The 13,581-nt window shown below is 37.2% G+C and overlaps 1 protein-coding gene across 10 annotated transcripts in view; it reads left to right on the forward strand.

Annotated features, from left to right (window-relative positions):
- Positions 1–2,833: 2,833 nt before the first annotated feature.
- SPATA7 (spermatogenesis associated 7) overlaps positions 2,834–13,581 on the forward strand; it is a 53,278-nt gene continuing 42,530 nt past the window's right edge. Inside the window, exons 1-3 of one of the 10 annotated variants that reach the window (XM_072622931.1) lie at positions 3,600–3,804; positions 8,900–8,974; positions 10,530–10,625. In XM_072622931.1, the coding sequence (XP_072479032.1) occupies positions 8,917–8,974; positions 10,530–10,625 (154 nt within the window). In that variant the 5' untranslated portion in view covers positions 3,600–3,804; positions 8,900–8,916. Of the gene's footprint in view, positions 2,888–3,599; positions 3,884–4,123; positions 4,395–8,899; positions 8,975–10,529; positions 10,626–13,581 lie in introns of those variants that run through there. The other 9 variants (XM_072622930.1, XM_072622929.1, XM_072622935.1 and 6 more) reach the window with 9 other exon arrangements.

The raw sequence follows: 13,581 nt of genomic DNA on the forward strand, positions 1-13,581 counted from the left end.
TGGAAATAACCTTGTCTGAAGCCTTTAGACTAATCTGAAACAGAAATCTTATTAATTTTTCCTTAACTATCAATTTTTAAATAATGCCTTTGCTTCCTTCTCTCTGATAAGCCCCAGAAGGATTCTCCCCTTGAAGTAATTGGGGTAAGTAACTAAAGAACAAAGACAAGGGAGCCCTTGATTGATGCCTACTAGCTTTTTCCAAATCCCCTGAAGAACTAATCACCTGCCTAAGAGCAGTACCCTATTTCCCCTCTTATTGAAGGGATTACTGTATTCATCAGATGTAAAAGGTTTCTTATTACTTCAGGTCATCTGTGACCAAGCATGGGAGGGTAGATCTGGGAGAATGCATGAAGGGAGTGGTCATAGAGGGATACAGTGGCTTCATGATTCTTCAAGTTTAAGTGACTATTGTTCTAGAGTGAAGAAGCAGAATGTTAACTTTGACCTTACTTTAAGTTGTATAATTACTCTTTATCAAATTGTGAAATTTTTTAATATTTAAGAAACTGATAAACCCTATTTCAGAGTTTCTTGTATTGAGTACATGTCCAAGTATGTGAGGGGACTGACAGTATGGACAGTTCTCTCTCTAAGCTAAAAAATGCTAAGATTTAAAATAATAAAATAATAATAAAAATGGTCCTGGTAGGCATGTGTCTACAATGCAGAATACAGTGTTAACTTTTTTCCCTCAATATTGGTTTATCTTCCAGTAGAATGCAAACTTCCGCATTTGTAATCCCCAATGCTTAGTGTAGTGCATAGGGCTGTTTAGTCGTTTCATTCACGTCCAACTCTTTGTGACCCTATTTGTGAATTTTTTGGCTAAGATATTGTAGTGGTATGCAATTTCCTTCTTCAGATCATTTTACAGATTAGGAAACTGAGGCAAACAGGGTTAAGTAATTTGCCCAGGGTCACACAGCTAAGTATCTGGGGCCAGATTTAAATTCAGGAAGATGAATCTTCCTGACTTCAGGTTTGGACTCTATCTGCTGCACTACCTAGCTGCATAGCATATACATCATACATATTAATTGACTGATTATTTAGATATGACAAAATTTAAAATCTAGGTCAAGTTTTCTCCAACATCCTGCATACTTTTAGATCAACCCTCTTCCAAAAATTAGTTGGTATAGTACAAGCTATTTTTTGTATTTTTAATATTTTATTTTTCCCCAATTACATGTAAAAACAATTTTAATATCTGTTGGGGTTAAGTTTTGAGTTCCAAATTCTATCCCTTCCTCTTTACCTTCCCCCCTCCCTGAGACGGTAAGCAATCTGATATAGATTATACATGTGCAATCATGTAAAACATTTCCATACTCTTCATTTTGTGGAAGAGAACTCAGGAAGGAAGGAAGGAAGAAGGAAGGAAGGAAGGAAGGAAGGAAGGAAGGAAGGAAGGAAGGAAGGAAGGAAGGAAGGAAGGAAGGAAGGAAGGAAGGAAGGGCAAGAGGGAGGGAGGGAGGAAGAGTGAAAATAGTATGCTTCAGTCTGTATTCAGATGTCATTGGTTATTTTCTCTGGAGGCAGATAACATTTTTCATCATGAGTCCGTTGAAATTGTCTTGCATCATTGTATTGCTAAAAACAGCTAAGTCATTCACAGTTTTAATTGTAGAATATTGCTGTTACTATGTACAATGTTCTTCTGGTTCTGCTTACTTCACTCCGTATCAATTCATGTAATTCAATATTATTGTGCTGTAAGAAATGATGAGCAGAATGACTTCAGAAAAACCTGGAAAGACTTACATGAATTGATACGGAGTGAAGTAAGCAGAACCAGGAAAACACTGTACACAGTAACTGCCGCAGTGTACAATAACTGACTTTGATAGACTTCGCCCTTTTCAGCAATGCAAGCACCTAAAACAATTCCAAAAGACTCTTGATGGAAAATTCCATCCACATTCAGAGAAATAACTATGGAGTCTGAATGCAGAGTGAAATAGACTTTTTTCTTTTTTTTTTTTGTTTTGATCTTTTTTCTTTCTCGTGTTTCCTCCCATTCATTCTAATTCTTCTATACAACATAACTAATGTGAAAATTTGTAATAGGAATGTATATGTAGAGCCTATCTCAGATTGCATGCTTTCTTGGGGAGGGAGGAGGGGAAGGAAGGGGAGAAAAAATTAATTAAATTTAAAAAATAATATTCCATTACAATCATACAGCACAACTTGTTCAGCCATTCCCCAGTTGATGGCCATTCCATTTTTATACAAATAGGTTCTCCCCTCCTTTTTAAAAAATCTCTTTGGGATACAGACCTAGCATTGGTATTGCTGAGTCAAAGGGTATGCAGTTTTATAGCCCTTTGGGCATAGTTGTAAGTTGCTCTCCAGAATGGCTGGTTCAGTTCAGAACTGCACCAATAGTACATTAGTATCCCAGTTTTTGCACATCCCTTCCAACATTTATCATTTTCCTTTTCTAGTATTAACCAATCTGATAGATATAAGGTGGTACTTCAGAGTGGTTTTAATTTGTATTTCTCTAATCAATAGTGACTTAGAGCATTTTTCACATGACTATAGATAAATTTAATTTGTCTTAAAACTGCCTGTTCCTATCTTTTGAGGTAAAGAACAGATGGTGGAGGCAGATCCTTTTTTTTTTTTTTTTTTTTTTTTTTTTTATAGAGAAGAGTTAGTACCTCAGCTGTGGATTCCATTTGAAAGCAGCTTCTGGAAGAGTAAGCTCTACAATCATATATGCCTAGTAGAGCAATATGTAGGGCAACAACCAGCCAGCCATAGTCACAAAGAACCTACAGGGAGCAATGTCTGGCAGGGATTTTGTGTCACATGAGACCAGTAGGCAGCAGGCCTGATGGTAGCAGAAGGATGATTTTGGCAACTCTGTAATGTAAGTGAATTGCCCCTTAGTACATGCTCCTATGTCCTCTTCTCACATGTGCCCTGGACACACGTTCCTTGGATGGATATTACTCCATGCCTATGTTCCCAGCCAATTTCTCACTGATGCTATAGGTATTTGGGGGAGAGTGTGCCTCAGGGGTTTGTGAAGAAATGTTTTATTGCTACTTTTCTCACTATGCGAATTCATTAAATAGCTTTACTAAATTATGTTGCTTCAAAGTTTTGAGTGGATATACAAAGTTTAAGAAAAGTAGCCTCTGTGAAAAGGAGGTGCCCCAGGTGCTAAATACAAATAAGTGATTTCTTAATTATGTTTTCCATTAGCTACATTAATCCAAATTCCCTCTATAGGCACAGAGCATTAATTCCAAAGTGATTATAGGTAAATTCGGGAGTCCAATAATTAGAACACGACTAAAAACTAACCATTTGCTTTGGAGACGTACAATTTACATTGCCAGGTATTGTTTTAAATACATAAATTTTAATTTTAAATTTTATTTTAATTTATAACATAAATTATAGAAAATTTTAATTACCATCATGAGCTTTTTATAGTGAATGGGAAAACCTGTAAGCATGCCATTTTTAAATCTCCCTGGGGTTTTAACTCATCTCCAAACCTCGGGGCAGCGTAGTGGATTTAATTATCTGAAGCTGGTTAGATGTTACTATGACCTCACCAGCGTCGGCTTCTGACTTTTTCTGGACCCGAGGGAGAGGTGCTGGATGAAACCACCAGACCCTCCTGGCAGAGACGAAGCCAGCAGCATGCTGCACATCAGCTCCTGAGTCCTGACTACCCTCCCACAACAGGAGGCTTCTCTACGGGGAGCTTGGCAGCATCTCAGAGCAACAACGGACCGGCCAGCCTGCGGTCGTCAGCCTCCACCTCCTGACATCGTGCGTTGCTCGGAGGACCGGGAGGGAAGAGAGACCTGAGCTCGCCAGGGCTGCGCCGAGGAAGGGAGGGGAAGCCTGGGTACAGGACCAGCAGCCGCCCAGGGTTCCTTTGCAGGATTTTCCCCTCACTCCTCCCCTCCCCTCCCCTCCCCTCACTCCTCCCCTCCCCTCCACCCGCTCCTCCCCCGCTCAGTTTAGGCTCCGCCCCCTTTTCCCAGCTTCTTAATCCCGCCCCTCCTAAAACTGACAGCCTCGCCTTGGAATCGGGGTGGGCCGAGTGAAAGATGACCACGTCCCCTCCTCGGCGTCGTGACGCCACAATCACGGCCGCCAAGGCGCCTTAGCAACCCGCCTGACGACGGTCACCCGGGGCGACGGAGGCTCGATCAGGCTTCCTTTTCCTCGGCTTCCGTCGCCGCTGCCGCCGCCGCCGCCACCACCACCGCCGCGGGAGGGTGGAACGGGGTGGGTGGGCTGGGCCAGGCCCGGAGATCAACGGTCGGGGTAGGGTAGAGGGGGGCCCAGCGTATTCTTGCACCGGCAATAAGGGGACAATATGGGAGGAAAGAACCAGGACAACCCCCGGAGAGGTAAAGGGGCCGCCCTGCCGCGTGGCGACCGTGTGACGGCCCGAGGGAGGGCCGGGGCGGGGGCGGGGGGAGGGCACTTTTTTCGTGGGATTCGGGCCCCATTCCCTCCCTCCCACCCGCCAGTCCACCCCTCCCTCCACCACGGGCTGCCCTAGCCACGAGTGTGACCTCTGCCCTCCCGCGGGCTTCTGGCCTTTCTTCCTGCCGCTGACCACTCAGTGTGCCCCCTCGTCCCCCCGAGCCTCAGTTGCCCATTTGTACAAAACGAAGGAGTTGGACTAGATGATTTCGAAGGATCCTTCTAGTGGCGATAAAAAACCTACGCTATCCCTCGCTTGTAGCTGGCTCCCCTTCCACAGACTGAGCTGTGTTCTCCCCGCCTCCCTTTTCCCTTTTTTTATTATTCATTGTTTGCGCCTTGGAGTAGATTCCCTTTGTCACAGGACCCCTTTCTGGCTCTGAATTGTGATCCGGTGCTGTAGTGAAAGAGCGATGGATGCGGACTAAGGAAACCTGATGTTGAATCCCAGCCCGGGGGGTTCGGGGTGTCTTAGCATTTATAGGCTCTAAGGTTTGCAAAGTGCCTTTACAATATGTTATTTCATCCTCCAAACAAACCTGTGAGGTAGGTGCTGATATTTAACCCCATGTTACGATGAGGGAACTGATTCTGAGAAAAGTTAAGGGACTTGTTTGCCAAGTAAGTGTGTGAGGCACCCTCAGACTTCAAGTCCGGCACCCGGCTTTCTCTCTGGAGCTCAGTTTCTCCTGTAAAAGGAGAAGGTTCAGCTAAATAGCCATTTTATATGTTACAGCAGTCTGCTGAAGCCCATAGACCACTTTTCAGAATGTTTTTAAATGCATAAAATGAAATACATAGGATTACAAAGGAAACAGTTCTATCCAAAAAAAAGGTTTTTTTAACAAAACAAATTAATGGACCCAAGGTTAAGAACCAGTACCGATTTTTCTATGATTTAAGGGTATATGAACCTTTCCTCTACCCCAAGCGATGAATTTTCTACCCCTGCCTTCTTCCTCTCCCCATAACATATCCGCCTGTCCTTGCCCAGGTAAACTGGTCACTACAGAACTCTGAACCACCTGCTATGGTCATTTTCAGTCCAAGTATTTTACAGTCAGGACAGCAGATCTAAACTAGAGGATTCATTCCACAATTCAAATAAAGCAATATCTAGTGCTTGAATGCAACCTGCTCTCTTAATTTGAAAGAGTATCTTTAGGTGAAAATACTTAATTGTGCCTTGAAATCTCAAACATTTGACAATGATCTTTGTCCATCTTGTTAGGAAATAATTAACACTTAATTTAGCAGTAAATTGGGTGCCAAATGTAGATATATCTAAATCTTTCTTCTTGTACAACAGCCTTAAAGTGCAGTAGTTTTAAAAACAATAAAATTGTTGTGAGTACCTTTTCCATAAAAGAGAAACTAAATGCTTTTATGATTTTTGAGTTTTATTCTCTCTCTCTCTGTAAAAGAACCATTTATCATCCTGTTTTGTATACTCTCAGGGTGTATAATATAATTCTGTCCATACTGTAGTTTTCCAGTATATAATTATTGAATGAAAAACTCATAAGCTAAGATTAATGCTTTAATAATATAACCAATAAAGTTAGCTTTTACTCAGTTTGCCGTATAAGTTTTACTCAGGTTGTAAAACAATTGATTGGATTTAACAAACATTAAGCACATAACTATATACAAAGCATTATGGTAGATGCTGGGGATATGAAGGGAAAAATTCCCTTCAGTTACTGAATTTACACTCTAGGAGCAGGGGGATACCACATATACATTAGGCATTATTATGGATTTCAGAATTTTAAAATAAATTCTACACAATATGTATTTGGCACATTTGCCAAGTGTCACAAATTATAAGCCATAAAAAAAGCCAAACTAAAAATGTTAAATTTTGCTATCACAGTTTACTAAGAAGCAATCTTTAAGTATTTCAAAGTATAATTAATGCTTTACCAAAATTTAGTTTAAAAATTTCTTTAAAAGATAATTTTGACTGCTTTTTTTCATTCCTTTTTATGCGTACCTATCATATCTTAGGCATTCTTTTATAGAACAAGCTTGAAGTACTAATTTGACCATAATACATTGAATAAATTTGATGCTTGTTCTGTTTAAGATCCTGTCCTTTCCCCTATTTGACTTTTATGTGAGCCCCCATTTTTTTCCACACAATTCACTGAAATCCAACACACAATTCAACTACACTTCACAACATTTCAGGGCAAAATGTATTGTTGAAATTTCTCATACATAACAGTTCACATTAGTCAGTTTGCTTTGGATGAGTTTAAAGTACTAAATGGCTCCTTTCAAGACATATCCGTTTGTCATTCCCCTTTACTCCCTAGGCCCTCCTACTAGTTCTTAACCGGGTTAGAGTTCTACTGGCTTATCCACCCTGTTCTTACTTTTTAATTTTAAGTCAAGCAACTGCCTTTAGCAAGCCTCTTTTTATTGTGTGGAGTTATAAAACCCAGGTGCACACCTGGTTTTTAGTAGAAATTTTGAGGTTAGCAGCTAAAATATCTAGTAACTCAGCTTGTACCTTTTTTTTTTTCTGCCTTCAGTAACCTAGTTTCTTTCTACTTCTTTTCTTTGGCCTACTAGCAAGATTGTGTCCTATCCGTGAAGATTTTCTAGTTCTCGTCTGTCTTTTTCCCGTGTTAGAATCTGTCCTCTGCTTTATTCTTCGAAGCTGCCATCTTGACATCAGTTTTCCATCAATCCCTCATTTTTGCATCTGTGTGCTACCTTAATCTTTTTTTCATATCTTTTCAGCAAGTGCACAGATGGTCAGCTTTTCACAGCTGATCCCTTTGCTGGATTGAATTAATAACATCAACCTCTCTCCTGCCCTACTATCTCACAGCAAGATAGTGCTCACCCTGGCCAGTTTCTATCCTCCTATGCCTTTGATTCTGTCCCCTCCAGTTTCCTTTGGGACCTTGGTTTATCTTTTCCTCTCATCTTCAGTCTCTCCCTTTCTACTAGCACATGAGGGGCTTTGGAGTCAGAGTCAAAGGACCTCAGTTCAAATCTCTGTTTTGCTTTTTAACTATGTGAACTTGTGCCTTGGTTTCCTCATCCTTTCATGAGGTTGTTGGACTATATGATTTCCAAAAGTAACCTTCCCAGCTCTAAATCTCTGATCCTTTCTCTGCCTACAAATATACTTAGGTCTCCTGTATCCTTAAAAAAAATTATAACCTTGTACCCTCATCATGATACCATCTTTGACTCTTCCTTTTTTCTCATATCCCGTTAGTTTTTGAGTACTATCAGTTCTCTGAAATATCTCATCTCCATATTTTGCTCTCCTTTTAAAGAACCCTCCTCAACTCTTACTCAGACTATTTAATCTCCCAATTGAACTTTCTTACTTCAGGTCTTTCTCCCCTCCCATCCCTTACATAGCTGCCGAATTAATCTTCCAAGTACATAGATCCGATCATGTTATTACCCTGCTCAATATTACCCCACCCTATTGCCTCTAGCATAACTATGCAAACTCCTTAGCTTGGTAATCTGCCTGGTACTCATATATACCTCATCATTACCCTCTGCCCCTCTAATTGGATCCTTTGGCTTCTAGGCAGGGCTTCTCTTTACTTCGCACCAGCTGCACTGCTTTTGGACGTCTTTGGAACTCTTCATCATGCCCCTGACCAAGGACCTTTCCTTACCACCTTGACCCTTCTGATTCCTCAATGGCAGAAGCTGTCTTTTTTTTTATTTGTATCTTTAACATTTAGCACAATGCCTGGCACGTAGTAGGATGTTTATTGATTAATTGATTCAGAGCTTTCCATTTCTAGATACATTCTACGTGTTTTTCAATCTTGATCTTCATTTCCTTGCCAGAAATAGATTCCTTTAATATTCCTGTGTGATGAAATCCATTTCATTTAAAAGCCAAACTTGATTAGAAGATCTCCATGATGACTTCCCTGAACACCACCTCCCTCCTCCCGCAGTCAGCAATCTGAGCTTGATCTTTTCCTCCTCATGATTTGTCACAGTACCATAGACCTTCCTTTTGATTAATCCTTTTCTGTGTATCTATCTGTATATATAATATGCCCTGTCTATTACATTTCAGTCTTCTTGAGAGTAGAGACAATGTCCTCACATTTTTCTATTCTCAGCGCCTAGTACTTGATACAGTAAAAGTTTAATAAGTATTTGTCCAACTAAATAACATCTGTGGTCAGTTTATCATTTCACATGAAGCATATAAAGTCTTAAAGTACTAAAGCAAGTACCACCGAATTGTGATTAGTGATGTAGCTTAAGAAAACTTATTATGGCAGTAATGCAGTATTGTAAAGAGTATTCAGAACTGCGATCTACTATTTTAGTTAAATAAAAAATTTATAACTTTAAAATTATTCTCCATAGTTACCCTTTTTCAGAAATTTTTCTTTTGTTCTAATTGTCACATTTTTGTTAAAAGTCAGAACAAACCTTGTCATGCCCAGATATGGTCCATCAAGCCCATTTACAGGACACTTAAGCATAAAAAGTAATGGTAAGTGAAAAATACTGGTTAATGAATATTTTGTTGGACCATATTTCTGTGTGTTGCATATATATTTCTGTGTTACACATATATTTATAAAAACTTCATGGTTTAAAAGTTATTTCACTTAGTGGAAATTATTAATCTAACGAATCTGCTTGGTAACTATTAAAGTAATTTTTAGGTATTTTTAGAAAAAAATTCCAGATTCAGTGATTCGGTTTTTCAAATATTCTGTGTGTTAAACAACACAAGTTCAGCTGCATTTTGCACCTAAGGCTAATTCACCCAGCTTCCCTTCCTCCTGCTGGCCACTATTGATGCTGCCTACATATAGCCCTTAGTTGAGAGCATGCCTTCCTTATTTAAATGGAGATTAATAGATGGCATAGAATAATTTTAATTCTATATTAACATTTTATCGAGGCCTTATCCCTGATGTAATTAGAAAGATTGAAAGAACATTGGAAATAAAGAGATTTGTAAGGAAACATTGTCAATAAAATTAAAAATTAACTCTGAGGTTTACTAGGATCTCTAGAACCTTGCCCCTTTGAATGAGAAAGATATTTGACATTCTTTTCCTGTGATTCTTTATTAAAAAAGTATTTAGTAAAACTAAAACTTATTTTCTTTATTTTTGTCATTAAGGCAAATTTATATTCTGTGAATTTTTTATATTGTAGTTCTTGAATTACAGATGAATATTTCTTCAACCAAATAATGGAAAAAATTATTTTTACAAACATAGGAAAGAGAAATAGGATTGGACTTTTCAATTATGCCTTCAATCTCTTTATTTTCCTTTTTAAAATCTATATACAAATGTAAGTTTATAGGATTTTGCTTGAAATTCAAAATTTCAGCAGGGGACTTAGAAACTATATGTGTTTTTGTACATGTGTCTTTAAGATCATAATTATTTAGAGGGTTTTCTTGAAATAGTTTGGGTGAGGTTTGGGAATCGTGCCTTTGTGAAACTTTAATGGATTGCTGTTGGTACCTTATAAGGTAGCATAGTAACTTTGGAAACAAGATATCATTAGAGTGATAGATATGGCAATGGTTTTTAAATCATAACTAGAGTAGAATCTTTGCTATGGGCTGTATAAGGGTTTATTTTCTTTGTTTTTTTGTTTGATTGTTTGTTTTTTTGTTCCAGACTTAAGGAATAAAGTATAAAAAAAAATGCCGTACCTCTTTGTTTTCAAATATGTGGATAACTGAACTTTTTTAGTTAGGAAAATTAAGCAGATTTAGTATTGCAAATATAAAGAAAAATAGTGTTTTGCAAGGAATGGACTCTGAAATGCCTGTTACATTTTCCTGGAATGCTTGTATGCTCTCTGGAAAATGTTGCATCTCACTGGTAAACATCTTATCTGAAGTCAGTGAGGCTCAAATCATGTAGTTTACTTTCTCAGTATCTATTTAATCATATTTCATAACGATTTATGGGGATGATTTTGCTTATCAGTAACTGTTTCTTTGCTTATCTAAATATCTTGGTCATTTTTCTATTAGCCTGAAATATGTAATGATCAAATGTGTTTTAATTTTGTAGCTTTTTGCACTGACTCCTCCTCTCTCAGACTAAGTACCCTCTACCTGATCAAGAACCACATGGCTGTTCACTATAATAAAATCCTTTCAGCCAAAGGTAAAAATGTGCATGTATGAACCTTCTACACACAATTTTAGCCCCTACAGTTCTCATTAGAATCCACCTGTAGCAAGAATGGGTAAATTGGGTTGTAGAAAGATTCATGTGATTGGTTCAGCACCTGGCTGAAATCAGTTTAGTTAATATCTGCCAAACTTAATTTTTTTCAGATCACTAAACCCTAAATATAATTTAGCAAATTTATTATATTTAATATATACATTATATAATATAAATATATATGAATATTTTAATATGTATTTTACATATATAAAATAAATATAAGTTAGCAAATATTATGATGCCTTTTCTGTAAAACTGGCCTTTTAATATATATTTGAATGGTGATACAGCTCTGAATGTTCTTTTTTTTTATCTTTCTCATTTATGTTTTATCTCTTTAGCATTTAGTCTTTGATTTCAGCATACCAAATATTTTCAAATTTGCTTTTTGTTTTTGATTTAAAATAGAAAAGTAACCAAAAAACTACTTTTCTAAAATAAATCTTCAAAATTCAGAATCTTTATATTACATTTTTGGTGATTTAAACTTAATGTTATTTTCTTCAACAATATTTTGCTGAATGCTTGAAGTTTGCTAATTTTTTTCAGCTGCTGCACTTTTTAATTTTAAATATTTTATCTGTTACTTTCAGATTCATTTTCTTAGTAATTGTCTAAAATACGCTATTCTTCTAATGTTTTAATATTTCTGATGTTACACAGTTTTTTCTGTGACTTTGATGTCTATTCTCATCTGCATATTTGGAGATAAGCTTCCCATAATGTGATAGTCTACACAACTCTCTGTCATAGACCTGAGTTTTACTCCTAGCTAGTTGTGTGGCCCTGGGCATGTCAGGTCCTCAGTTTTTCCTCATCTGCAAAATGAAGGACCTGGATTAGATTATCTCTTTTATCCTTTCTGGTACTAACATTCTTTGAGTCAAATCTCCTACTTATCATTGACATGATGGTAAATTTTTTTTCTGGCATCAAGTCATTTTCCCTTTATTTCTGACTGATTTTCAAACTGGAAATTTGAAAGTTCCAGGACTACATTTCCCAAATTGTTTTCTTTTAAACCCTGGCATTCTGTGCATTGTGAATGGTGATCTATGGGAAAATGTTTCTTTAGAAGCAGCAGCAGGGAATAATAGAAAAACACCATCCTGGACTTGTATTCAGGTGGTACCTGGATTCATATTGTACTTCTGATACTTAGCTATGTGATCCTGGGCACTTAACTGCTCTTAGCCTCACCTTCCTAATTTGTAAAAGGGGGATAATAATAATTGCATCATCTACCTCACTGGGTTGTTGTAAAGAAAGTATTTTGTAAACCTGAAGAGCCATAGAAATTTTAGTTATTACTTAAGTGATACTTCCCTCTGAAATATTAAGCATGAGATTATGAATAGATCAGAAATATTTATTTTCTACAGAATACAAGGGAATATAAAAATAGGTTTAATTTTTACTTTTTACACCAAAATTTCCTTGACTTTATTCAGTGGTTTTTTCCATATCCCCAGATTCCTGGCACCAAAATCTAGGACTCACTTGAAGCCTAAAAGTGTTCCATGGCCAAATTATGGGTTCTACAAGTTAACTGCTTCCATGGTTACTGAACTTGCCTTTTACTTTTTTTTTTTTTTATTAAATTTCCTTCTTTGTGTCCCTTTATTTTTCTTTTAATTGTCTGTAACTGGACATTGGTATAGTTGAAAAAGCCTTGACCCTAAAATCAGGATCTGGTTTTCAAATCCTGTCTCTGACATTTACTACTTGTATCATCTTGGGCAAGTCGCTTTTCCTCCCTGTGTTTCAATTTCTTCATCTCTAGAATGAGGGAGTTGGACCAGTGGCCTCTGAGGTTCCTTTCAGCTCTAGATCTCTAATCTCTGTGTGTGAATAGGGCTTAGATTGTAGCTATAGGCAATCTTAAGGAATATTGGGATCAAAGACAGTCTTTTTGCCAAGAGATTATAAATTAATGATCCTGCTAGTGTTAAAGAGTGTTTGTACATAAATATATCATTAGAAATAAAAGTGATAGATTAAGAAGCAGTACATGAATTGGCCTTTTAAAAGTCTGATCAAAGAGTAAGTTGCTAGTAAAAGCAGGCTCTTCATAGTCTGAGAATTTTAATTTGTTACTATTCTATTTCCTAGCTCATTTAAAATATTTTAAAGTAACTACAATACAATGGTTCGGAAAGAAAACTCTCTTTCAGCCATAGATTAGTGTTGCATTTCAAAATATTTGAACTTCTTGCTATCCTAATTTTTTTATCAAAATTAATATTAATAAATCCATGACAACTTTCAGTTCCAGCAGAACTGTTTCACTAGGTTTATTTTCCATCCCACCCTGTATTCAAAAGTTATTTAGATTCAGTAGTTCAAAAAATTTCACTGAGTGGTCCTGTGTCTTTTTTTACCCTTCAAACACTGGTTTAAGGAATATTTAATATGCTAAAAAATAGAAGTCTTAAAATGGAATGTATTTGTGTTACTGGAAAGGTCACTGACTAGGAGTTGAGAGACTAGATTCCTGTGTCAACTGTCACTAAATAGATATGTGACCTTGTGCAAATCTCTTCCTTTTTCTGAACCACTATTACTTCCTATGAAAGTTGTATTAGATATGAATGAAAGTTATACTAGGTAATCTTAAGAAGGCTTCTGAAATTCTATGAAATCTATATAAACTTTGAAAATGTATTGAATATAGAACTTGAACATAAAATATTAAGCTGTATTTAATTATATTATCCCCAAAGCTTTAAAACATGTTTTTTCATTGAGTTGTTTTTAGGTAGTGTCCAATTCTTCATGACCTTATTTGATATTTGCTTGGCAGAGATACCAGAGTGGTTTGCCATTTCCTTCTACATCTCATCTTGCAAATGAGGAAATTGAGGCAAACAGGGTTAATTGACTTGCCCAG

This window comes from Notamacropus eugenii, chromosome 7, assembly GCF_028372415.1.
Source record: "Notamacropus eugenii isolate mMacEug1 chromosome 7, mMacEug1.pri_v2, whole genome shotgun sequence".
In the NCBI taxonomy this organism is placed as follows: Eukaryota; Metazoa; Chordata; class Mammalia; order Diprotodontia; family Macropodidae; genus Notamacropus; species Notamacropus eugenii.